This window comes from Phalacrocorax carbo, chromosome 13 (genome assembly GCF_963921805.1).
Source record: "Phalacrocorax carbo chromosome 13, bPhaCar2.1, whole genome shotgun sequence".
In the NCBI taxonomy this organism is placed as follows: domain Eukaryota; kingdom Metazoa; phylum Chordata; class Aves; order Suliformes; family Phalacrocoracidae; genus Phalacrocorax; species Phalacrocorax carbo.
The window spans coordinates 9,565,705-9,584,316 of record NC_087525.1 but is presented as its reverse complement, the minus strand read 5'-3'; the positions used below and the strand labels follow the sequence as shown (position 1 = coordinate 9,584,316).

General features: G+C 38.1%; 1 protein-coding gene across 1 annotated transcript in view; it reads left to right on the top strand.

Moving 5' to 3' along the window:
• Positions 1–18,612, top strand: part of BICC1 (BicC family RNA binding protein 1) — a 116,445-nt gene that overhangs the window by 71,483 nt on the left and 26,350 nt on the right. The window contains exons 4-7 of the mRNA XM_064464783.1: positions 15,196–15,275; positions 16,377–16,535; positions 17,455–17,508; positions 18,028–18,222. Of these exons, the coding sequence (XP_064320853.1) occupies positions 15,196–15,275; positions 16,377–16,535; positions 17,455–17,508; positions 18,028–18,222 (488 nt within the window). The remainder of the gene's footprint in view (positions 1–15,195; positions 15,276–16,376; positions 16,536–17,454; positions 17,509–18,027; positions 18,223–18,612) is intronic.

Genomic DNA, 18,612 nt, shown 5'->3' with positions numbered 1-18,612 from the left:
GTGTCCAGTGCAATGTCAATAATGTAAACTGCTTGGTTTTGCAACACGGAGGAGAATAATATCCAAGAAAGTAAGCTGAGAAAATATTGGGCTGCAAGAAGATGCAGGCTGTTTTGTGGAAGTTGCTCAAAATATTGCGATGCCAAACAGTTCCCACCAAGATTTTTAGCAGTAAAAATGCTAAGCCATACATGTGCAATATACATTCCTGTGTATATTTCTCATCTCCTGTTTCTATTGTAGTGGAGTGCCGGGAGAAGTTAAGCTCACTTTAGTTTTTCTTCCTGTGAGTGCTGTTGTGTAGAGAATTACAAACATCAATTGACTTGCTTATAGTTATACGTTTAGTCAGCTGAAAGAAATCCAAACTTTCAGAATGATTGTATCCTTTCTGAGAGGGGAGGAAACCACCAAACTTGACTGTTTGGGTGCGGTGTTTGTTGTTTTGTTTTCTGCTTGCAGGAAGTTTTCGTGCAACTTAAGGAGGTCTGGTGACTTCCCATTCTTAAAAGGATTGAAATATAGCATCTTCCCTTCTGTTAGATATTCTGAGGCACTGTCCTACGCTGGGCAGTGTTTTCATTGACTGTTAATTGATGGGATAGTATGTATTTATAAAACTTGCAACTGACATCAAGTTGACAGAACACAATTTACACTTGAAACAAATTGGAGAAACGATGCAAAATTAGTAACAACTCAATAATGGGTAGATCACCACAGGCTGCTTGAAGAAGAAAGGTCAGGTGCACAGTAGTGAAGAAGGGGGTTTAAAAGTACCCCAGATTAGACAGGCACTGGAGTGTGATGCTGTATCCCAGAATAAAGCGAACTGGTAAGTGTATTCAGGCTTGCTGTTTCTAAACAAAAGAAATACTTATCTTGTGCAACTTAGTTTCACCTGTGAAATCATACCAGTTCCCAGTGCCAGTCTTCACAGTTCGTACAATTTGGAGAAAATCCGAGGGAAAGCAAAGGATCTGCTTTGAAAACAAGAATTGGCAGGAGTTTATAAAAAGGTAATATTACATATAATTAAAAAAACAGTGAAGGCTATGTCAGAATAAGAAAAGTGATTATTATCAGTGTCTACTTAGGATTAAAAGCAAACATTTCTAGAATAGAGATTTCCCTCAGATTTTAGTAGGCCAAGGATAGCTAACTATTGTAATAACTTGCATAGACTTTGGGGAGATTTTTCAGGACAGATTAAATAACTATCAGCAGTGCTCTAGTATACTAGATCCTGCCACAAAGGTGGCTTAATTGACCACCTGTGATAGTTCAGTCCTTCATCTGAGACTTTTTTAAAAGAACTGATCCCAATTTAGATGCTTACTGAAGGACACTGCAAGGAATCCATGTAGGACAGCCATGACAGCGCACAGCGGTGCGCTAGGGAGGGGAGCAGACTTCTGGATTCTGTAAGTAAAGATGGGGTTCGTTGCAGAGTGAGGGGGTTAGAAGAAAAATAAAATTAAAAACACTATAGAGAAGGCCATTTGTAGCATGAACTATTAGTAAAACGCAGGACAAAAGAGGTAACGAAGTCTATGAGCTTATGACAAAATGGATTATGCTTTTAATCACTGACTCATTATATTAAAAATACTACTTAGCAGCATAAATAGCATATCAGCACAAAGGAATAAATTGTCAAGGAGAGACCCCTGGCAATTAACTACTTCTTCCCCTGTGTGCAACAACAGACAGGGATATTTTTTTGATTCGTCCTCTTTCGTCATTTTAGTAAATAAAACTTGCACCACAGTCATTCCTGACTTCAGCAGCAGCTGAAAATGAATGTCTGGTAACCTATATTTGAGTACCTAAATTTAGGTTCCTGAATCTGTGTTTGCAAGCAGTGTCGTTTGCTGTTCTGCCCTCGCCTGCTGGCAGCAAAAAGCTGTGAGCACAGAGCTGGGCTGAGAGTCGGGGCTGGGCTGGGGTGGGGGGCATTCCTCGTGGGTGACACTCGGCAGAATATTGTGCCTTCTTTAAAATTCCTGTCACTTCTGCTGTCCCAGCCCCAACCGCGTGTAGTTGTACTGTTTCACAACCAGTATTCAGCCATTCGCAGAGCCTAGGTATTTAAAGCCAAGTGGTGAATATTGTGCTGTCCCAGCTGGTTTTGCTACTGGATGGCAGGGGACCCGGATTTGTTGCGGTTTGGAACCAGGGCTGTTATGTGCAGTGGCTCAGCTGTGCCTCCCCTGGCCTTTTGCTGCCTTATTAGGTGGAGAAAAGCTGGTCAGGTACCCAGCAAATGTTTAGAGTAGGTCAGTAAGTGGTTATAAAGAGCCACAGGACAGCTCTGCATGTCCATGCTTCACCGCCCGCTGAAGCAGAGGGGAAGGAAGGGGTAGGACAAGCAGGTGTCAGACTGGCGCTGAGCTGAAAGGGCAGGCTATGAAATTGCTGTGAGGGGATGGAGAGTTCGCTTTTTAAAGCTCCTGTGCCTCTCCAAAGGAAGGTGGGAATCCAGAGGGTTGGATGAGTAAATTGGGACTTTGGGGAAATAAGGGGTTTGCATTTGTGCCACTGAAGCTTTGTTCTGAAAATGTCGCAAATCTCTACTTGATATAAAAATGGATTTTTTTTTTTCCCCTCGCTTGCTGATCTTCTTCAGTTGCCACTGGCTTAGTTACCCTGATCATATAGCTTTTTCTTTTTTCCTTCTTTTTTCTATTTGTTTTTTTTTTTTGCTTTGGCAGGCTAAAGTTTATCCAGACAGTGAGCTATGTAAGACCATAGCTGCTAATGAAATTAATGATGTAATCCTATGCCCAGCCTATCCTATGCCCTGACATTCAGGGATTAAACTGGCATGGAGTAGTGTATGGGGCATGCTGGGTTATATTTTTGAGTTTCCGTCAAGCAGTTTCATTGTCTTGTAGGTCTTGTGTTTGCAGGTGAATTTTGGAGTGACTCTTATACCTTGTAGTAACAGTAAACAGAAACAAGTATTTGCAAAAATTCTTCGCTCAATTTTGATTGAAACCTGTCAGAGTAGCATCAGCTGAAGGCAACTTTTTGAATATTGCATAAATTTATTATTAACTGAAGCATCAATTTTTACTGTGTTTTTACTAGTGAGCTAGAATTGGACTTGGACTTCCCTACACTTGAAGGAAAAATCATCTTCTCCCACAAATAGACACATAAACTGTGGCAACAACTCTCAGCTGTCTTACGTTGTTCGTCCACAGCTATTGCTCTGCGTTTTCCTGGTTTAAACTGATGGGACATGATGGATTTGTATGAGATACTAGAAAGTGGCTGCAACTTTTTTTTTGCTATAGAGAAACAATTAGTGGAAAATGAACACTGGAAGTTTTTTTACTTTAAACTGTGAATATAGAACTTGAAACAGTAACTTTTGAGTTTCTCAGCATCTCAGATGAAACCACTGCCACCCTTTTTCTAAGTGGACGTATTCTCTACCTGAAGACCCAGATTTCCTATACCTCACTATCTTCTAGTCTAGTTTTTCTACAATTTGCTAAGATTGACAATCTTTGCGTATTTTGCAGCCTGAAATACATGCACGCACACAAAATATGTATTCTCTCCTTTGTGAGTGGCTGCTTTCCTCAGGCTGAGATGTAAGGCTGGAAAAGTTCAGCGGTCTCCCATGTTTATGGTGCTTGGCCTGTGAATGTATCGAGGGAAAAAACTTTGTAGATTTAATAGTTCTCCAAGTATTCACCTTAGGTACTCACCACTAAGCTTCCTTATTAACCTACAGACTATCTGTTGCAGTTTTTTAACTGTTGCTTATATTAACACAACTTTGTAAATGATTAATATTTTCAGTAATGTGTTAAGGCAATCAATACATAATTGACTTAAAGATTTAAAGCAAGTCCCTTGCTGACATTGTGTTTATTGTTTGGAATGCCAGATTAATTACAGCATGTATTGCAGTCGCTGTATTACGAGCCACATCTGCTTTTTGTTAACTTTCTCTGTAAATGAGAAACTGTCAGTGCATAGCATTTCTCATATTCTGAAGCAAAATTCCCCAAACCCTATAATTGTGTACTTGAAAAATTAGAGCCGTTGTGATTAGATCACAAGTTCGTTTTTCTTTTGTTTCTGGAGGAGCTGACCCAAGCATAGATTACTCCTCCCTGTTTTGCAATAAATGAACAGAAGACTGTCCCAAGCCGTTCAAAACTTGGCTGTGGGAGTTCATGTTGATTCTCTTCGATCTGAGCTTAGACATGCACAAATCCACAGCATCCCCTGTGCCAGCAGCTGGCAGCAAATGCTTCATTTACTGGAGTTATTTAAATGAGCCTCCAGATAGCTACCATTTCAGAAACCAGCCAGATCAATTAATTTTCCCCCTTTGCGTGCTTTGTAGGTGACAAGTGAGAAAGCTTTTAAAGGAAGTCACATTTGCTTGAGCCTTTTATCTTGTTTGCGGTTAGTTTGTCAAGTCTTCAGCGCTTGCTCTGTGTGTGCCTACAGCAACAGATGCTGCTTCTATGCAAAAATGTAAAACCATGAATTTGTATCAGCTCAGAGAAAGATACAATACGTTTATGGCCGCATTTGTGAATGATTTAAGGAAATAAATTTTAAGTAGCGAAGGAGCCAGCAGGTGGGTATGGTACTTTTAAGTACACGTACAGCAGAATGATTTGAATTGTGTTTGTTCCTGTAAGAAGAGTAGGAACAAAGTTTTGGGCTTCTCTATTTTTGATTAGGGCTTGCTGTACTTGCTGGAAAAAATAGCAGTTTGCTTATACTTAGGCAGATAAGGGAGAGCCAGAATACAAACACAGTTGTAATACGAAGGGAATTATCAAGGGGCTTGACATCCAGTGAGAGTGTTTGGCAGTAACTGTAATAAAAACTGACATTTTAGGCCCTGGAATGTAGTAATATAAACTCTTATCATTGTAATTAGATTACTTGGGAATACAAATTTGTCACAATCTTTCAGCTAGAACTGGAATTAGCTGACACATTGGTTTGGGATTTTTAAGACCTCCTAGTCATTAGCAGATACCTTGCAATGTGTTCCATCCTGCACTTACATGTAAACTAGAGACTGACAGAGTCTTCCACTCTGTCATCCCCATCTTTCTATTTAAACTCATTTTTTGGGGCACACAAAAAGCAGTTTACCAGAAGGACTGAAATTTGCATCACACAGATGCTCAACGGGGAATTAATTCTCTAGAGGTGAGTTTCGCTATTGGTCTAATACTGGAGACGGGCAGATGGACAGAAGAGATACAGAGAGAATTCATATGAGAACAGCTCAGGGATGATTTCCTGATTCAAAAGGCAACACTTCGCATCTTTCAGGTGTTCTTCAAGCATATCACAAAGCAATTACTCTAACAGAGGAACAATGTGTGGGTAGTGTGTTGTTTACTTGCTATGAACCCTTCCCAGAAAGGAAAAGCAGAAGCTTTTGTATAGGTCAGTGGTCTTCAGGAGATGAAGGTTCACTTTGCATATCAGCTGCAAAAACTGCCTGTCATTCTGGAGAAAATAATTTAATATTTGTTAATAAGAACAAACTTTTAATGTAAGATATACAACTGTTACAGTGCCATACAAATATTACTGTGCTAAAAGCCAAGACGTGGTAGATTATTATGATTAAAATGTGTAACCCAGTATTCACATCAAAAATTGCTTATATAAAAGCATCCTGAAGTTTTCAACAGTCATTAGTCATCTAGTGGCAATTACTTTTATTTTTTCTTGATCAGATGCATCACAAATGGATTTAGAAGATGGAAACACTACTTCCCCTATTTGCATTTTTCTTCCTGGAGAGCACAGCCTGCACAGCAGTGACGCATGGAAAAAGCTATTACATTGCCATGCTGGCTGTAAAGAAAAAAGAATGCACCTTGTGCTTTTAAGAAATTAAAAAAAAGACTTTTTTGTTCAGAGAGTGGCAGAAAGTAGTTGATAACAATCATAGCAATTTTGAGTCAAACTTCATGCACTTAATATTACCATAACTTCAAAATATGTATGGATATCTAATATTTCACGTTTCAAACCCAAGATGTAGAAATGTAATATAGGTGACAATGATCTAACTTCCTATATCAAAAAGAATATAACTGCCGCCTTCATACTTCAAAAAGAGTTAAGGAGGCTTTTCTTCCATAGTATCTATCTATTGAAAGCAATGTTATTTGTATCTGGTAGATGAAAAGACAAAACAGGCAGTGAATATGTTCTGCTTGCAATTGAGTTCCCTTTTGTAAGAGACTACTAAGCCATTAGATCAGTATTAGACTGTGGACTGTTAGACTTTCACTGCGTTGTTGGTGCTGTAGGAAAACAGCTGTATTGTGCTGCTGTCGGTCCTCATTGTGCCTGTGTCTGTCTGCATGCTTGGCGTACCAGCAGCACACAGGTAGCTGCCACGGATACCTCATGCACTAGGGCTTTTGAGCGATAAGCCAATGACTTTTCAGAATACACAGGTGTTACTTTTTCTTAAAGTACTGTAAATAATGTGTGCTCAGGGTGAGTAACAAAGTTTGTTAGAGCTCTAAACTTGGTCTTTAACGATGGTTCACTATAATAGAAAGAGTAAAACCATCTCTTGGGGTTTTTTTATGCTTTGAGTTTGCAGTATTTGCTCAGATCTTACTGTTGACAACGCAGTGGCCGCAAACATCTCTCTACCACCTGCCAACTGGTCATACATAACCATTCATATTCCACAGTTGTAACTATTCCTGCTGTTGGGCTTCTCGCCTCAGCAGGCACCAGGCTGTTTCTCAAACCTCCTGTTTTTGGAAGGCTTTTTCGCTCTTTCTCCAGTATTAGCTCCTTGGAACCTGCTCGTGCAGAGGCTGTTTGCTGACGGGGGTCCCCTCACTGGAGTGCTCTGCCCCTCTGTGGGGTGTTGCATCTTTGCACTATGTTCATTGCACTCGAGATCTTTACTTAGCAGCTGATGAAGTGCTTGATGTTGTGCGTTTTTACCCCTTATGTTTCGGTTGGGGTGGGAAGCTTAGAGGTACTCTTTGAAAGGCAAATACGCTTTTAATGCATGATCTGACTGTGCTTTGCTGTGACACGAAATAAGAATCATTTTCATGTACTTCATGTAGCTGTTGCTACTTGGTTAACTCTCAGGGAGATTGTACAGATGTTTCTTTATTGGTCTTTTTATTTTCTTTAAAAAACCCAACCCCCCCAAAACCCAAACAAAACAAAAAACCTATTCACCGTATTCATCAGAAATACAGTTGAAATAAGAACCTCTAAAAATGTAATAATGCAGGTAAGTGAACTTTTAGAGGGAGAATCCATTTCACTCTAGAAGTGTGATACTAAAGCAGAGAAACTAATAGAGTATTTGTAATAGTAACAAAGTATTATGGTTAGCTGTCTTTGGCTTTAGTCACCAGGTGTCTGATGTCCTGTCAAGAGCCAGCTGTTTCCATCTATCTGATGACATCTCATCATCATGTATGTATGGAGACTCATACTGATTCTCCAGAGGACAGTTCTGTTTGTCCTATTCACTCAGGTGTATTTAGTGCAGTACTCTCTGACAACTAGCTGCATCCTCCTGTTCCAGCCACAGAATTAATACTTTCCAATGGCTGTATAAAAATCAGCTCACGCAGTGGAACGCAGTCAGTTAGAGCAACAAGGCATTAAAAGGCACAGCAGTAATCAGGACGTGTGAAGATGCCAAGTAAGCGTAGTTGGGTTTGGATGTGCGAGATTTTGCAAAGAAGGTTGAGCTTGAGGCATGCTTTTAGGCTCAGGAGTCGGATGTTATGATGCTTTTTATTTAGCAAAACACAACCACAATGACATTTTTCAAATGTGTGTGTAAGAAACTGAAATTATCTTGAGGCTTATGCATCAAAATTGTAACCTTGAATATGAGCCTGTGTGCAGTGAAGATATATAATAGTGGTGGCTTTGGTAGGAACACTGTGGGTTAAGTCGTCTATTAAGTTGATCTTAATACTATAGCATTTTTTCTTCTTTTTTTTTCTTATTTTCATTCCCAGGCATTGGGATTCTGTGTTTGTGCTTTGAGATACAATGGCAACAGGTATTGAAGTAATGAACTGTGAATTCATTGGTTCCATGCTGAAAAAATAAGACATAAGACTCTGTGTCCTGCTGAGATTGCCTTGTTTTGGGTGGCTGCTAAGGCTGAAGAACTGCCCAAAAGTAGCAGAGTTGCAGCATAACATGTGCCTTTTAGTGTCTGAATGCATTTATAAAATGTCTCTAATGACCTTTTTAGAAGTAGTAAAATAAGGAATTGTAAGCTAGTTATGGTGGTGTGAAACTAAAATTGTGTAACTGAAGTGGAGTCTCTGGGTGATCACAATTAATTAATTCTCATTTCTTCTTTTCAGGTTATCTTCTCCACCTTGGCCTTCCCCTTCTCCCTTCAAATCCAGTCACTGTTGTGTTTAAATTGCCATATGTTCTGTTACCTCTTCCTTGTCTTACCTCTTTGCTTATACTTTAAGAGAAGTCTTTTCAACTTCATTTCCTCTGTCACTGGGTCCGAAATCCAGTAGTTTATTTCTCCAAAAATAATAAATTGTACAGGTAATCTATTTTCTAAAGCTTATCTGATGTTTCTGGCTAATTTTCACTTAATTCTGGGCATTCTGAACATGAGTTTTTGGTGTTCTGCTGGGATGTTTAAAGGCTGCTAACAGACACAAATGTGGGATTCAGCTATATTTTGATGTAGAAGTGTACCTCATTTTATTTCTTTATTTTTGTGAGGCTACATCAAAGAGTTATTTCACTTTTAAAACCTCTAACAGGCTACATTAAATGGCTACTTAAAGTTTTCTTTTGAACTACACCATGCAATCTGAGAAACAAGATTCTTTTCTGTGCTCTATCAGATGTTGCGCAGCATTTCTTTGGGTTTGTGTGTAAGGTTGCTGTTTTACCCAGTCTTTGCTTCGTGAATATCTACGTATATGTGCATCTGTGTGTGTAGTTTGTGTATATACATGTGTTTTTATAAATGGTGGAGAGAAGTGAGGAGGCTTCCCTCCTGAGGGCTTCACCATCACACGGTTGTTACAGCACAGGACTGAAAAGCAATGCTCTGATATTTAATGCTCCTCAGGTGACTACATAACAGCAACCAAACTAGAAAGAGAGTGAAGGGTTGTGTGTAAACTGCCTTCCCTGGAGATGTGGCAGAAGCAGTGCAACATGCTCTGAGTAGAACAGAACATCTTCTGAAGATGGTTTGGAGTTAGTTGCCAGTAAGGGGGAAGAAAGTCTTTCAAATGTGTGTGCACATATAGGCAGTGGCTCTAGCCCTTCCCAAGGATGTTTTGTAATCAGCTGTTTGTCCACAACAACCAGATCCCCTAGAACACCCAGAGCCTCAGGATGTGTCTACTCTGAAGACACTAATTGCTTGCAGCCCATGTTGAATTTTGATGCTTTGGGTAGGCTTTTGATCATGCCCAAGTTAGCTAGTTGAAATCTCATTCAGAGATGATGATGCTGCAGTCTAATTTAAACTACCAAAAAAAAAATAATTCCCAAACTCAAACCAAAAAACCCTATGTTGTTGAGTGATATGTCTGAGGATACGTGGTGAGTCTGCAGTAGGAAATGGCCTTCTGCATTCTGCCTTAATACACGAGTAGCTTTGTCTTCCGCAGTTTAGATGCTGGGAGGTGAACTAAGTGCACTGAGGTGCATTGGAGAGAAGGTGAGAATTCTTTTAAACTGATAAGCCAGCAGCAAGAAGTGCCCTAGTGACAAATTTCCTTTCTTGTTCTATCGTGTTCCTTTGCGTATGCCCTTCATCATGAGCTTTTGCTGCATGCTTTTAGCCTTAATGTTTCTTCTCCATGGGAATAGACGGAGCCTATTTCAAGTCTATTTTGGCATCCATCTCGTTTGGTCAATGAATATCCACTCAAATAAGTGTACACAGTATACACAGTGTTTCCTAATTCATTTAACATCATTAAATAAACTGTTACAATTCAGTTATCCTGTTTTCCATGTTAATTTGGAAGTCCTACTTGACCTTTTTGATGAATTCACTTGTTTTATAGACCTATGTTTCATCTTGTTGTAGGGTGAATAATGTACTTGCTCCTTCAGTCTAACATACCAGCTTACATGTGTTCGTTTGACTTTATTGTAACTTCTCATATTGCGTAGTGTGTTTTTGCTAGTAATTTTGGGGCAGAAATTTTCATAGCTTGTCCTTAAAATTGCTAGGTCTCTATTGTCTTTGTTTTTCTTTGAATGGCTCAAGTTCTGTAATACTCATGGGCTATTCAGATCTTAATCAACCACTTATTAAGAATGACTGTCATCTGCCCTGGTGTTGCCTAGTTGTCTAGCTATTTTTAGGATAGTGGCATTTCTGTAACTTAAGTAAAGTCTGTTCGTCCTGTAAACAAGCTAGATGCATAGCTGTGGTCTGAAGAGCTTGTCCAGACATTAAATGTAATGTCTGATTTGTGGGAGAGACCTACACAGTTATATGTCTTAATTATTTGAAATACTTCTTGCCTGGCAAAAGTTAGTGTAGATGCATTTGCACTGGCACAGATGTATTTTTGCTTAGAGGAATTTTATTTTGTTTACTGAAATGTTGCACACAATAGTAGCAAAAAAGCTGGAGGCTTGCTGGTATAGCTGTGGACAAAGACCGAGGAGGTGGAAACTCTGCCAAAGTGCGGAGTGAGGAATTTGAGGATAGGAGCAATAAAAGGCCACTTAAAGGCAGGAGTCTGGCAAAATGAAGACTGAGAAAATTTCCAGCTTTTTCTGTTGTGTAACTTTAGCTTTCTATTTAGTGTACGTAGTCCCCCGTCCTTGAGAAGGCAGGGCGGGGGGGGGAATCTGTTAAAATTAAATTTATCTTTTCCATTCTTAGGGAAAATAGATTAAAAGATAGATTACAGTTACTTTTTTTTATATTTTGTAAGACACTAGTCATGTTGTTTCTTATGAGTCAAACTCTTCCAGTCTCTGATGCTAGACTTGTATTTAGAGCGTTAGAGCCTTACATACTTTTAGCACAGATTTCTGAGGCTGTTGTTCTGTGTTTGCAGATAATTTGTAAAGCTTTGGTGTCGCACTACTTCATTCATGGTAGGCATCTGGTCTTTGCTTTAACTCTGGTTTTATTTAAAGTGTACTTCCAGTGGAGTTCAAAAGCTTAAAAAGAAAAATAAAAGTAGGGGAATGGGATTTTTCCAGTAAAAACAGATACCAAAACTAGTGTTCCTCAGGCTTAAGGAATGGCATAATGTCTTGCTGATCTGATCCAGTTGTTGTCTGGACAAAAACGGCATTGTTATGGCCCTTGTCTCACCAAGAGGCATCCCTGTGGCAGTCTGTTGGTCTTGTTCAGTGGGTGGTCTTGTTCCACTTAAGACTGTGCAGGTGTTGTGGTCAGTTGGGTCAGTCTAGATACTGCCTGGAGGGTGCTTTTATGCTTATTTGTACTGATGGTACAGTACTGACAGTACTATACATGCATTACACCTGCTATACCTTTATGCCTGATGGTCCTCTTCAGATTTTTAAGATTGCTAATTATCTTGGTTTGGACTTTGTTGAGAATGCATTGCTACAGTTGCACCCTGGAGGTATTTCAAGAATTAAAACTAGAGCTTTATCCAAGAAATACTTTTGCTGTAGTACTAAGGCAAGGTAGTACATTTATTTCTAAATTAAAAAAAAAAAAACCACAAAACCTGTAAATCCATAGAATAAATAGTTGCACCTGAAAATAAGCGGCAGGGAAAAGTTTTATGTTCAGCCTACTCTAATGTAAATAGACATAATTTGTCATCCACAATTACTGAACACACTGAGATTGTGGTCCCAAGAAGTAACAAATGATCTGGAACCCTTTTTAATGTATTTGGCTCCTTATTGGTGGCAATAGCTTTAGAAAACATTTTGAAAGCTTAAGTCAACTGTTTTAATTACTTACTTGTATTGATGCACAAAGACCTTTCATTCCTACTCAGACAGAAATCATGAAAACAATTTTCAGATACTATCCAGTTTCAATCTTTTCCACAACATAGATCAGATTGACCAGAAAGCTAAAACTGAAGGTAAATGCTGAGTCCATTAGTGATAGGTTTTCTTTTTAGCAGGCAGTTGTTTGAAGTCAAATGCATCCTGATCTGCACTGGGCTTCAAGAAGTTTGGGAGAACCTAGTCTTTTGATAATCTCCTGTGCTATAGTGTTTAAAAACAGAAACAAATTCCTTTACTTTTAAAATAAATAATTGAGCCAGAAAAAAAGACCAGGCAGCTCTCAAGCACATTTTTTATTCATTTGTCAAATTAGAGTATTTGGGTTGGGCTCAGAAAGAGTCGGTATGCTGGTAGGTGATTTGCTTAGCATATACTGGAAAACACTGCTGAACCTTAAGGGTCCTTTAATCTTAGGGGCAGGGGTAGTTCAAGAACCAGTGAGCCTAAGTGCAAACCATGTCACAAGTGGTGGAGGCTGAAACTGATGAACCATTAAAGCAGACGATTTTCCACTTTTCCACATTTTTCCAGAGGAACTGCAAAGCAAACAAGCTAATTGATTCCATAGAGGTGTATTTAAGAAATTTAAGAGTCTGTAATACACAGAAGGTCAGATTATATGATCTCATTATGCCTCTGAATTTTTAAGCAATTCCTGAAGTGGTCTTGTTGTTGGTTGATTCAGTATTATTTGGGTACCCGTTGATTTTTTTTTTTTAACTGCAAAGTGTTCATAATTTCAATATACTTTCCACTCCTGCAAAGCCAGTTCAGAGTTCAAACTCTATTTGTTGCAAGTAACTCTTCTCATGCTCGATTTTGATGTGGATGTCATATCTAAACTCTCTTTCCTTGAAGGGAAGAGTTGAGTGAGTCTCAGGAAGAATTGAGTTAATTTAAAAACAAGTTGCTTCATATTCATTACCAACCACTGTGTCATTGAGAAGTCAAGTAAGGAGAGGGTACTTAAGACCAATTTTGAAAGTTTTCGTAGCATATTTTAGAATTGTCACTGGCGTCAGTGGAATTTTTTTTTTGCATTGTGGATTCTTCTATGCTTTTGTTTTTGAAGTGAGTAATTGAGCTTTTCTCTAAAAAGAACAAAGAAAAGATAAATGTAGAAATAAGGGATTTTTTGCAGAAGCTGTCAGTATCAGCAAAAAAGAGGAGTCCAACTAAGGTGATAAATGGGAAAAATAGGTATTCTAAAATGTGTTTTCACCCATAGCAGAACAGATGGTAGTAATCTTCTTTGGTACTAACAGGATGCCAGGTTTATTTCAGGTTTTGTTTTTACTTGTGACCAAATGTGAATTAAAATATGTTTACAAATATGTAAAAATCAACCCCAAAGTGGTGGTGCTCTGCTTTTGTGTTTTTCCTGGTTGCCTCTGAAGAGCACTTGGAGCCTACAGGGTGTGCTAGAATCTGCTTCTGGGAATTTCTGCCTGCGACATCCACTTCAAATATCATTCACAGCTTAAACACATTAGAACCACATGGCTCACTGTCAACTTAAAAAAGAAAAGAAAAATTGCCCTTAAGACTATTTTGTTGGGTTTTGTTTTTTGGTTTTGGGGTGTTTTTTCCCCACTTCGCTTCATTGTGAAAAGGCTGAAGCAGCAGATTTTTGGAGCTTCCGTAAATCTATGCACATACCGTGTTTTTGCGACTATGATTTTTCCATTTTTAAAAATGAAATATATCCGTTTCTCAGAAGTCAATGCTGCATTTTTCTTGACTTTCATGAAACTTGGCAGTGAATCCTGTGTTCCTTCAGCATTTCTGTATCCCCAGCTGAATGTGCTCAGAACTTCCCAGTGGTAAAGACTAGACTTTTTTTATTCGTGGAATGAAATGAGTATCCAGGCATGGCTTAAGCAGTTTCAATTTTCAATTGAATACAACAGGTTTACAATCTGAAGTCGTATTATTTGGCATTTCTTTAATACTGAAGTGATTTCCATCATTGAGATGATGGGAAAGGCAGATGTGTTGTGGCTATGTTGTCTTCTGCCCTTGAGAATATATTTACTTTTATGTACCCTAAGCTGTATGTCTCTGTCTAGCGTAATAAATTAGATAAATTCATTAGCCAGAGAGGGTTTACAATTTTTTTCAAGAACAGTTCATCCCATCAGAGGAAAAGCAGCACTGTTAATGCTGCAAAATGGCAGAGGATTCAAGAACTGGGGAAAGAGAAATAGGCATCACCTGCAAAATTATATCCTTGTTAGTAATACTTAGAAATTTGGGTGGTAGTTGGGGATTTTTTGTTTGTTTTAATTGAACCTATATTTAATGTTTTGACCATAATTTTGCATTGTGACACTTTATGCTTCTGGACACCAGATGGTGCTGCTAAACTATCTAATGTGTAATTTTCACACTTTCTTGAGTAATTGGTACTTAATTCAGTTCCAAAGTCAGTTCTGTACTTTGACCAGGTGCGTATTCCAGGATGCAGAACTGTACCTGAGAGCTCAGCACAACACCTTCTGCTGTTTAACAAAAATGGTCTGAAAATTATAATGTCAACTCAAGTGTGTTGTAGAATCTCACTGGGCAAAAACTGCCATCAGCTGGTGTTCCTCCTGGGTATATGGCTTAGTAGCAAGTCTTCATTTGTATACTTCAAAGATTTGATTAATTGTCACTTAAATTTGATAACTTCAATCAGAAAACTTCTGGTGAAGGCACCTTTATTGACAGGTTAAAACTGCAAAGGAAACTTCTAGAGACTAATTAATTAAGAGTGATGATGAGGGTGGGTTTGAGTTTAGTGGGTGGGGTGTTTTTTGACATTGTGTTATGCTTGAGTAAGGCTGTCAGAATAACTTCTAGATGTCCTCTTAAGATCCGTTTGAGAAGACATGACGGTGTAGCCATGTAATTGTACTGCTGACGATGTTTTTAACACTGATGTATGGTCAGCGTTTGATTTCTATGTATTTTAAGATGCTCATAATGTTTAATAAACTCGTCTGGTAATCCTAACTGTGGGGTTGAAGGGACGGGGTGACACATTTGGTTTTTAGCTGAATCCCAAAGGTTGGTGGTACAGTTTGTTGCAGAACTATAAAGAATGGATTCAAATTTATTTAAGCAGTGAGGAAATATTTTTTTAATAGGTATTTCACTATATTTTTCTTAAAGTCTTTATTTCTTTTATAGATCCCCATATTAAAGTTTCTGGAAAAAAGGAAAATGTTAAAGAAGCAAAAGAGAAAATCATGTCTGTCTTGGACACAAAAGTAAGAAACAACTTATTTAGAGTGACACCTTAACCCCTAATTTTGTGGTGACATTGATCTCTCTAAATGACTTTATTTAAACAGAAGGTATTTATAGATGCTCCAAAGCAAAGCATCCAATACATACCTCCTGGAGGTTGGTATTTGGTGTATACACATTTAAACATGCAACAAGAAAATACTTGCTTAAAGCACTTTTTCCAGATCTGAACTACATATAAATAGTATTTCCTATTTAGAAATAATATTTCCAAACTATGTATGTAAGAGCATACATAGCTTGTTCATTGGGTTGTTTTTTATTTTAAAATCTGAAATACAGCTTAACTGCAAACGGTATGCTATACGGCCTCTTCTGCAAACCTAACATTCTCTTTTAGTTTGAAATTCAATTTTAGGACTGATTATGCAGTTCTATTTTTAACCCTTACTGCATTCTTATACTCTGAAACATTAGGACCAGAATTTCTAAAACATCTAGATTTTGGCCAGGGGTCTTGTGTGTTCATCAGATTGTCTTTTCATCCAATAGCAAGTCTTTTGGGGCACAGTATATGGCGTCTGCATAGTTGTACGCCAGCTTTTTGATGCCAAAAGGAATGCTCCAGTGATAGGTGCAGGTTTTTAAACAACTGTTAACATTATTACGGACTGTTAACAATATAGCTTATAAGAACAGGAAAAAAATAGGTCCCATGGTTTTCTGATTTGCCAAAGTCTTCATCATACGACCCTTTTGGGTCAGACGGATGCATGACTGCAATTGAAAGAACACAAAATTAAAAAAAATTAGAATGGCTTGTAAAAGGACATTTAAGTCACAGTTGATAAAAGCTTGGGCATGTTTTAAAAGCCTTAGACATTTTTGAAGATGTACCTTTGGGGTATTTATTTCCATGTTATTTCCTCATTGGAAAGAAAATGCGAATGGCTCAGGGTCTGACTATGACCCACATTAAAAGCCTCTTACTCAAGTAGAAGTTAAGCCTCTGCAAAAATACTTTGGAACTACAATTTTGAATGTCATTCCTGAGGTTATGTTACTCGCAAATACTCAGGTTCTGCTGTGAACTGATCTAATCATGGTTGCTTGATTTCCAGAGCAATCGGGTAACCTTGAAGATGGATGTTTCACATACAGAACATTCTCATGTGATAGGTAAAGGTGGCAATAATATTAAAAAGGTGATGGAGGAGACAGGATGCCATATCCATTTTCCAGACTCAAATAGGAATAATCAAGCAGAGAAAAGCAACCAAGTAAGTATTGTTTAGTATTTCAATCCATTTACACTGTAATTCCTGAGACTATAAAACATTTCTAAACTTCTTTCATCAGTTTGGGTTTTTTGGGGATGGATGAGTTCATGTCCAGGGAAATAAATTTTTGGTATTTACACTCTGTGGAAAGCATGGAACTTCTTAAGTGAGAAAATCTTTAGGAACAGATGGAAACAATTAGTGATGGCTCATGAATAATTTCAATTTTTTTAAACTAAAATTATTTCGAGCATACAAAAGTCAACAACTTCGTGTGAATGGTAGAGAAGCGGTATGAAAAACACTGCTTTTGTAAATTTTTCCTGTTCAACACCTCACTTATTTAGCACATAGATTAATTTCTCGGTGCTTTTGGTTTATGGTATAACTTAGTTGAAAATTAAACTTGGTGGATATCTAGCAAAAATGAACGTCCTACTGTAAGAGTTCAGCTTTATTGGAATAGTTCATTGAACCTGAATTGTACATCTTTTGTAATGCTAATATTACTGGAACGTTTACTTTCAAGCTTTTCATCACTGTATTTAGAATTCCCTCTTTTCCTCAGCAGTCACTAGGATGCACAATACAGTAATTCCAAAATGTTGAAGACCTACTGTTGTTGAATCTTAGCGTTGAGAACATGTGTACAGTAGTCATTCCATTATTTGATCCAAACAGCTGTATTGTTTGTTGTATCATTTCTCTAGTTGCTTAAGCCTATGTAACCTAAGATGCTATAATATCCATAGTTGGTTTTTTTAACAGGTTTTAGTTTTCAGATACTGTTTAGAGAACACTTAAGATGTCACCAGGTGTGAAATAAGTGATTTTTTTTTTTCTGACGCACAAGTATGAATAACTTTTTCAATGCCTCATTTGAAAATGTGATGCTATGTTTTGTATATTGTTCTTCCAGGTGTCTATTGCCGGACAGCCAGCTGGAGTGGAGTCTGCAAGAGTTAGAATTCGGGTAATAGTCTATTTTGGTGTAGTGTTCCCTTGAAAACACCTGAAAGGGAAAAAAACTATGGTTTTGAGAACCCTAGGGTTGTCTGGCTCTGTCTTATGACAGCAGAAATATAGGAACAATGTGAATATCCATATGAGGAAAATGCAAAGGGTATTATAAAAAGTGATTCACATTCTGGCTGAATTTTTAACAAGCCCAAGGTGAATCTTGAACACGAAGTCTACAGTATAAGCAAGATGTGAAGCACCCTATAGTGTGTCTAAAATTGCGTGGTAACTTACCCTCCACAGATGGCCTGTGGAGGCCATCCCACACAAAACAAAACACTCCTGTGTCCCGGGAAAAATCAGTGCCTTTTTCCAACTCAGGTTATGACAATATTTTTATCAGTGAACGCTGGACAGGTGATGTATTATGTCACTTTAATCACCACTGACCAACACATGATTCAGCAATTAAATTGTTGTAGTTTTAGTGAGTACAGTTTTGGTTTTCAATATTTACTCTTTGTTGTTGTAGGAGCTGCTTCCATTGGTACTCATGTTTGAATTGCCTATTGCTGGAATTCTCCAACCAATCCCAGATCCTAATTCTCCCACAATTCAGCATATATCCCAGACGTATAATATTTCGGTTTCCTTTAAACAACGCTCTCGAATGTATGGTGCTACAGTCATTGTCAGAGGGTCACAAAATAACACTAGTGCTGTGAAGGTAATGTGTCATCTTAAGTAGGTTTCTGCATGTCATAAATATAGTAATTTAGACACTTAAGAACTACATTAATGTTATCCTGCCTTATCAGTACATGTTGTTACTGTATAATCACTTTCGAAGCCTGAGGGTTTGGGGTTTTTTTTAAACTTGTATGGTGAGGTGTGAAAACATGTAGAAAATAGTTTTAAGTTTAGGATTTAGCATTGTTTGTGCTAAGCTTTTAATGTTTTTCACCTCTTGCACACCTGTTCGGGTTTCCAGCAATTCTGGAGTATGTGCTAATCTTACCCATCTTTTAATTAAAAAACCCAACAAACCGCCTCTTCCGCCTCCCCCCCCCAAAAAAAACCAAAAACAAAAAAAAACAAAACACAAACACAAAAGAAC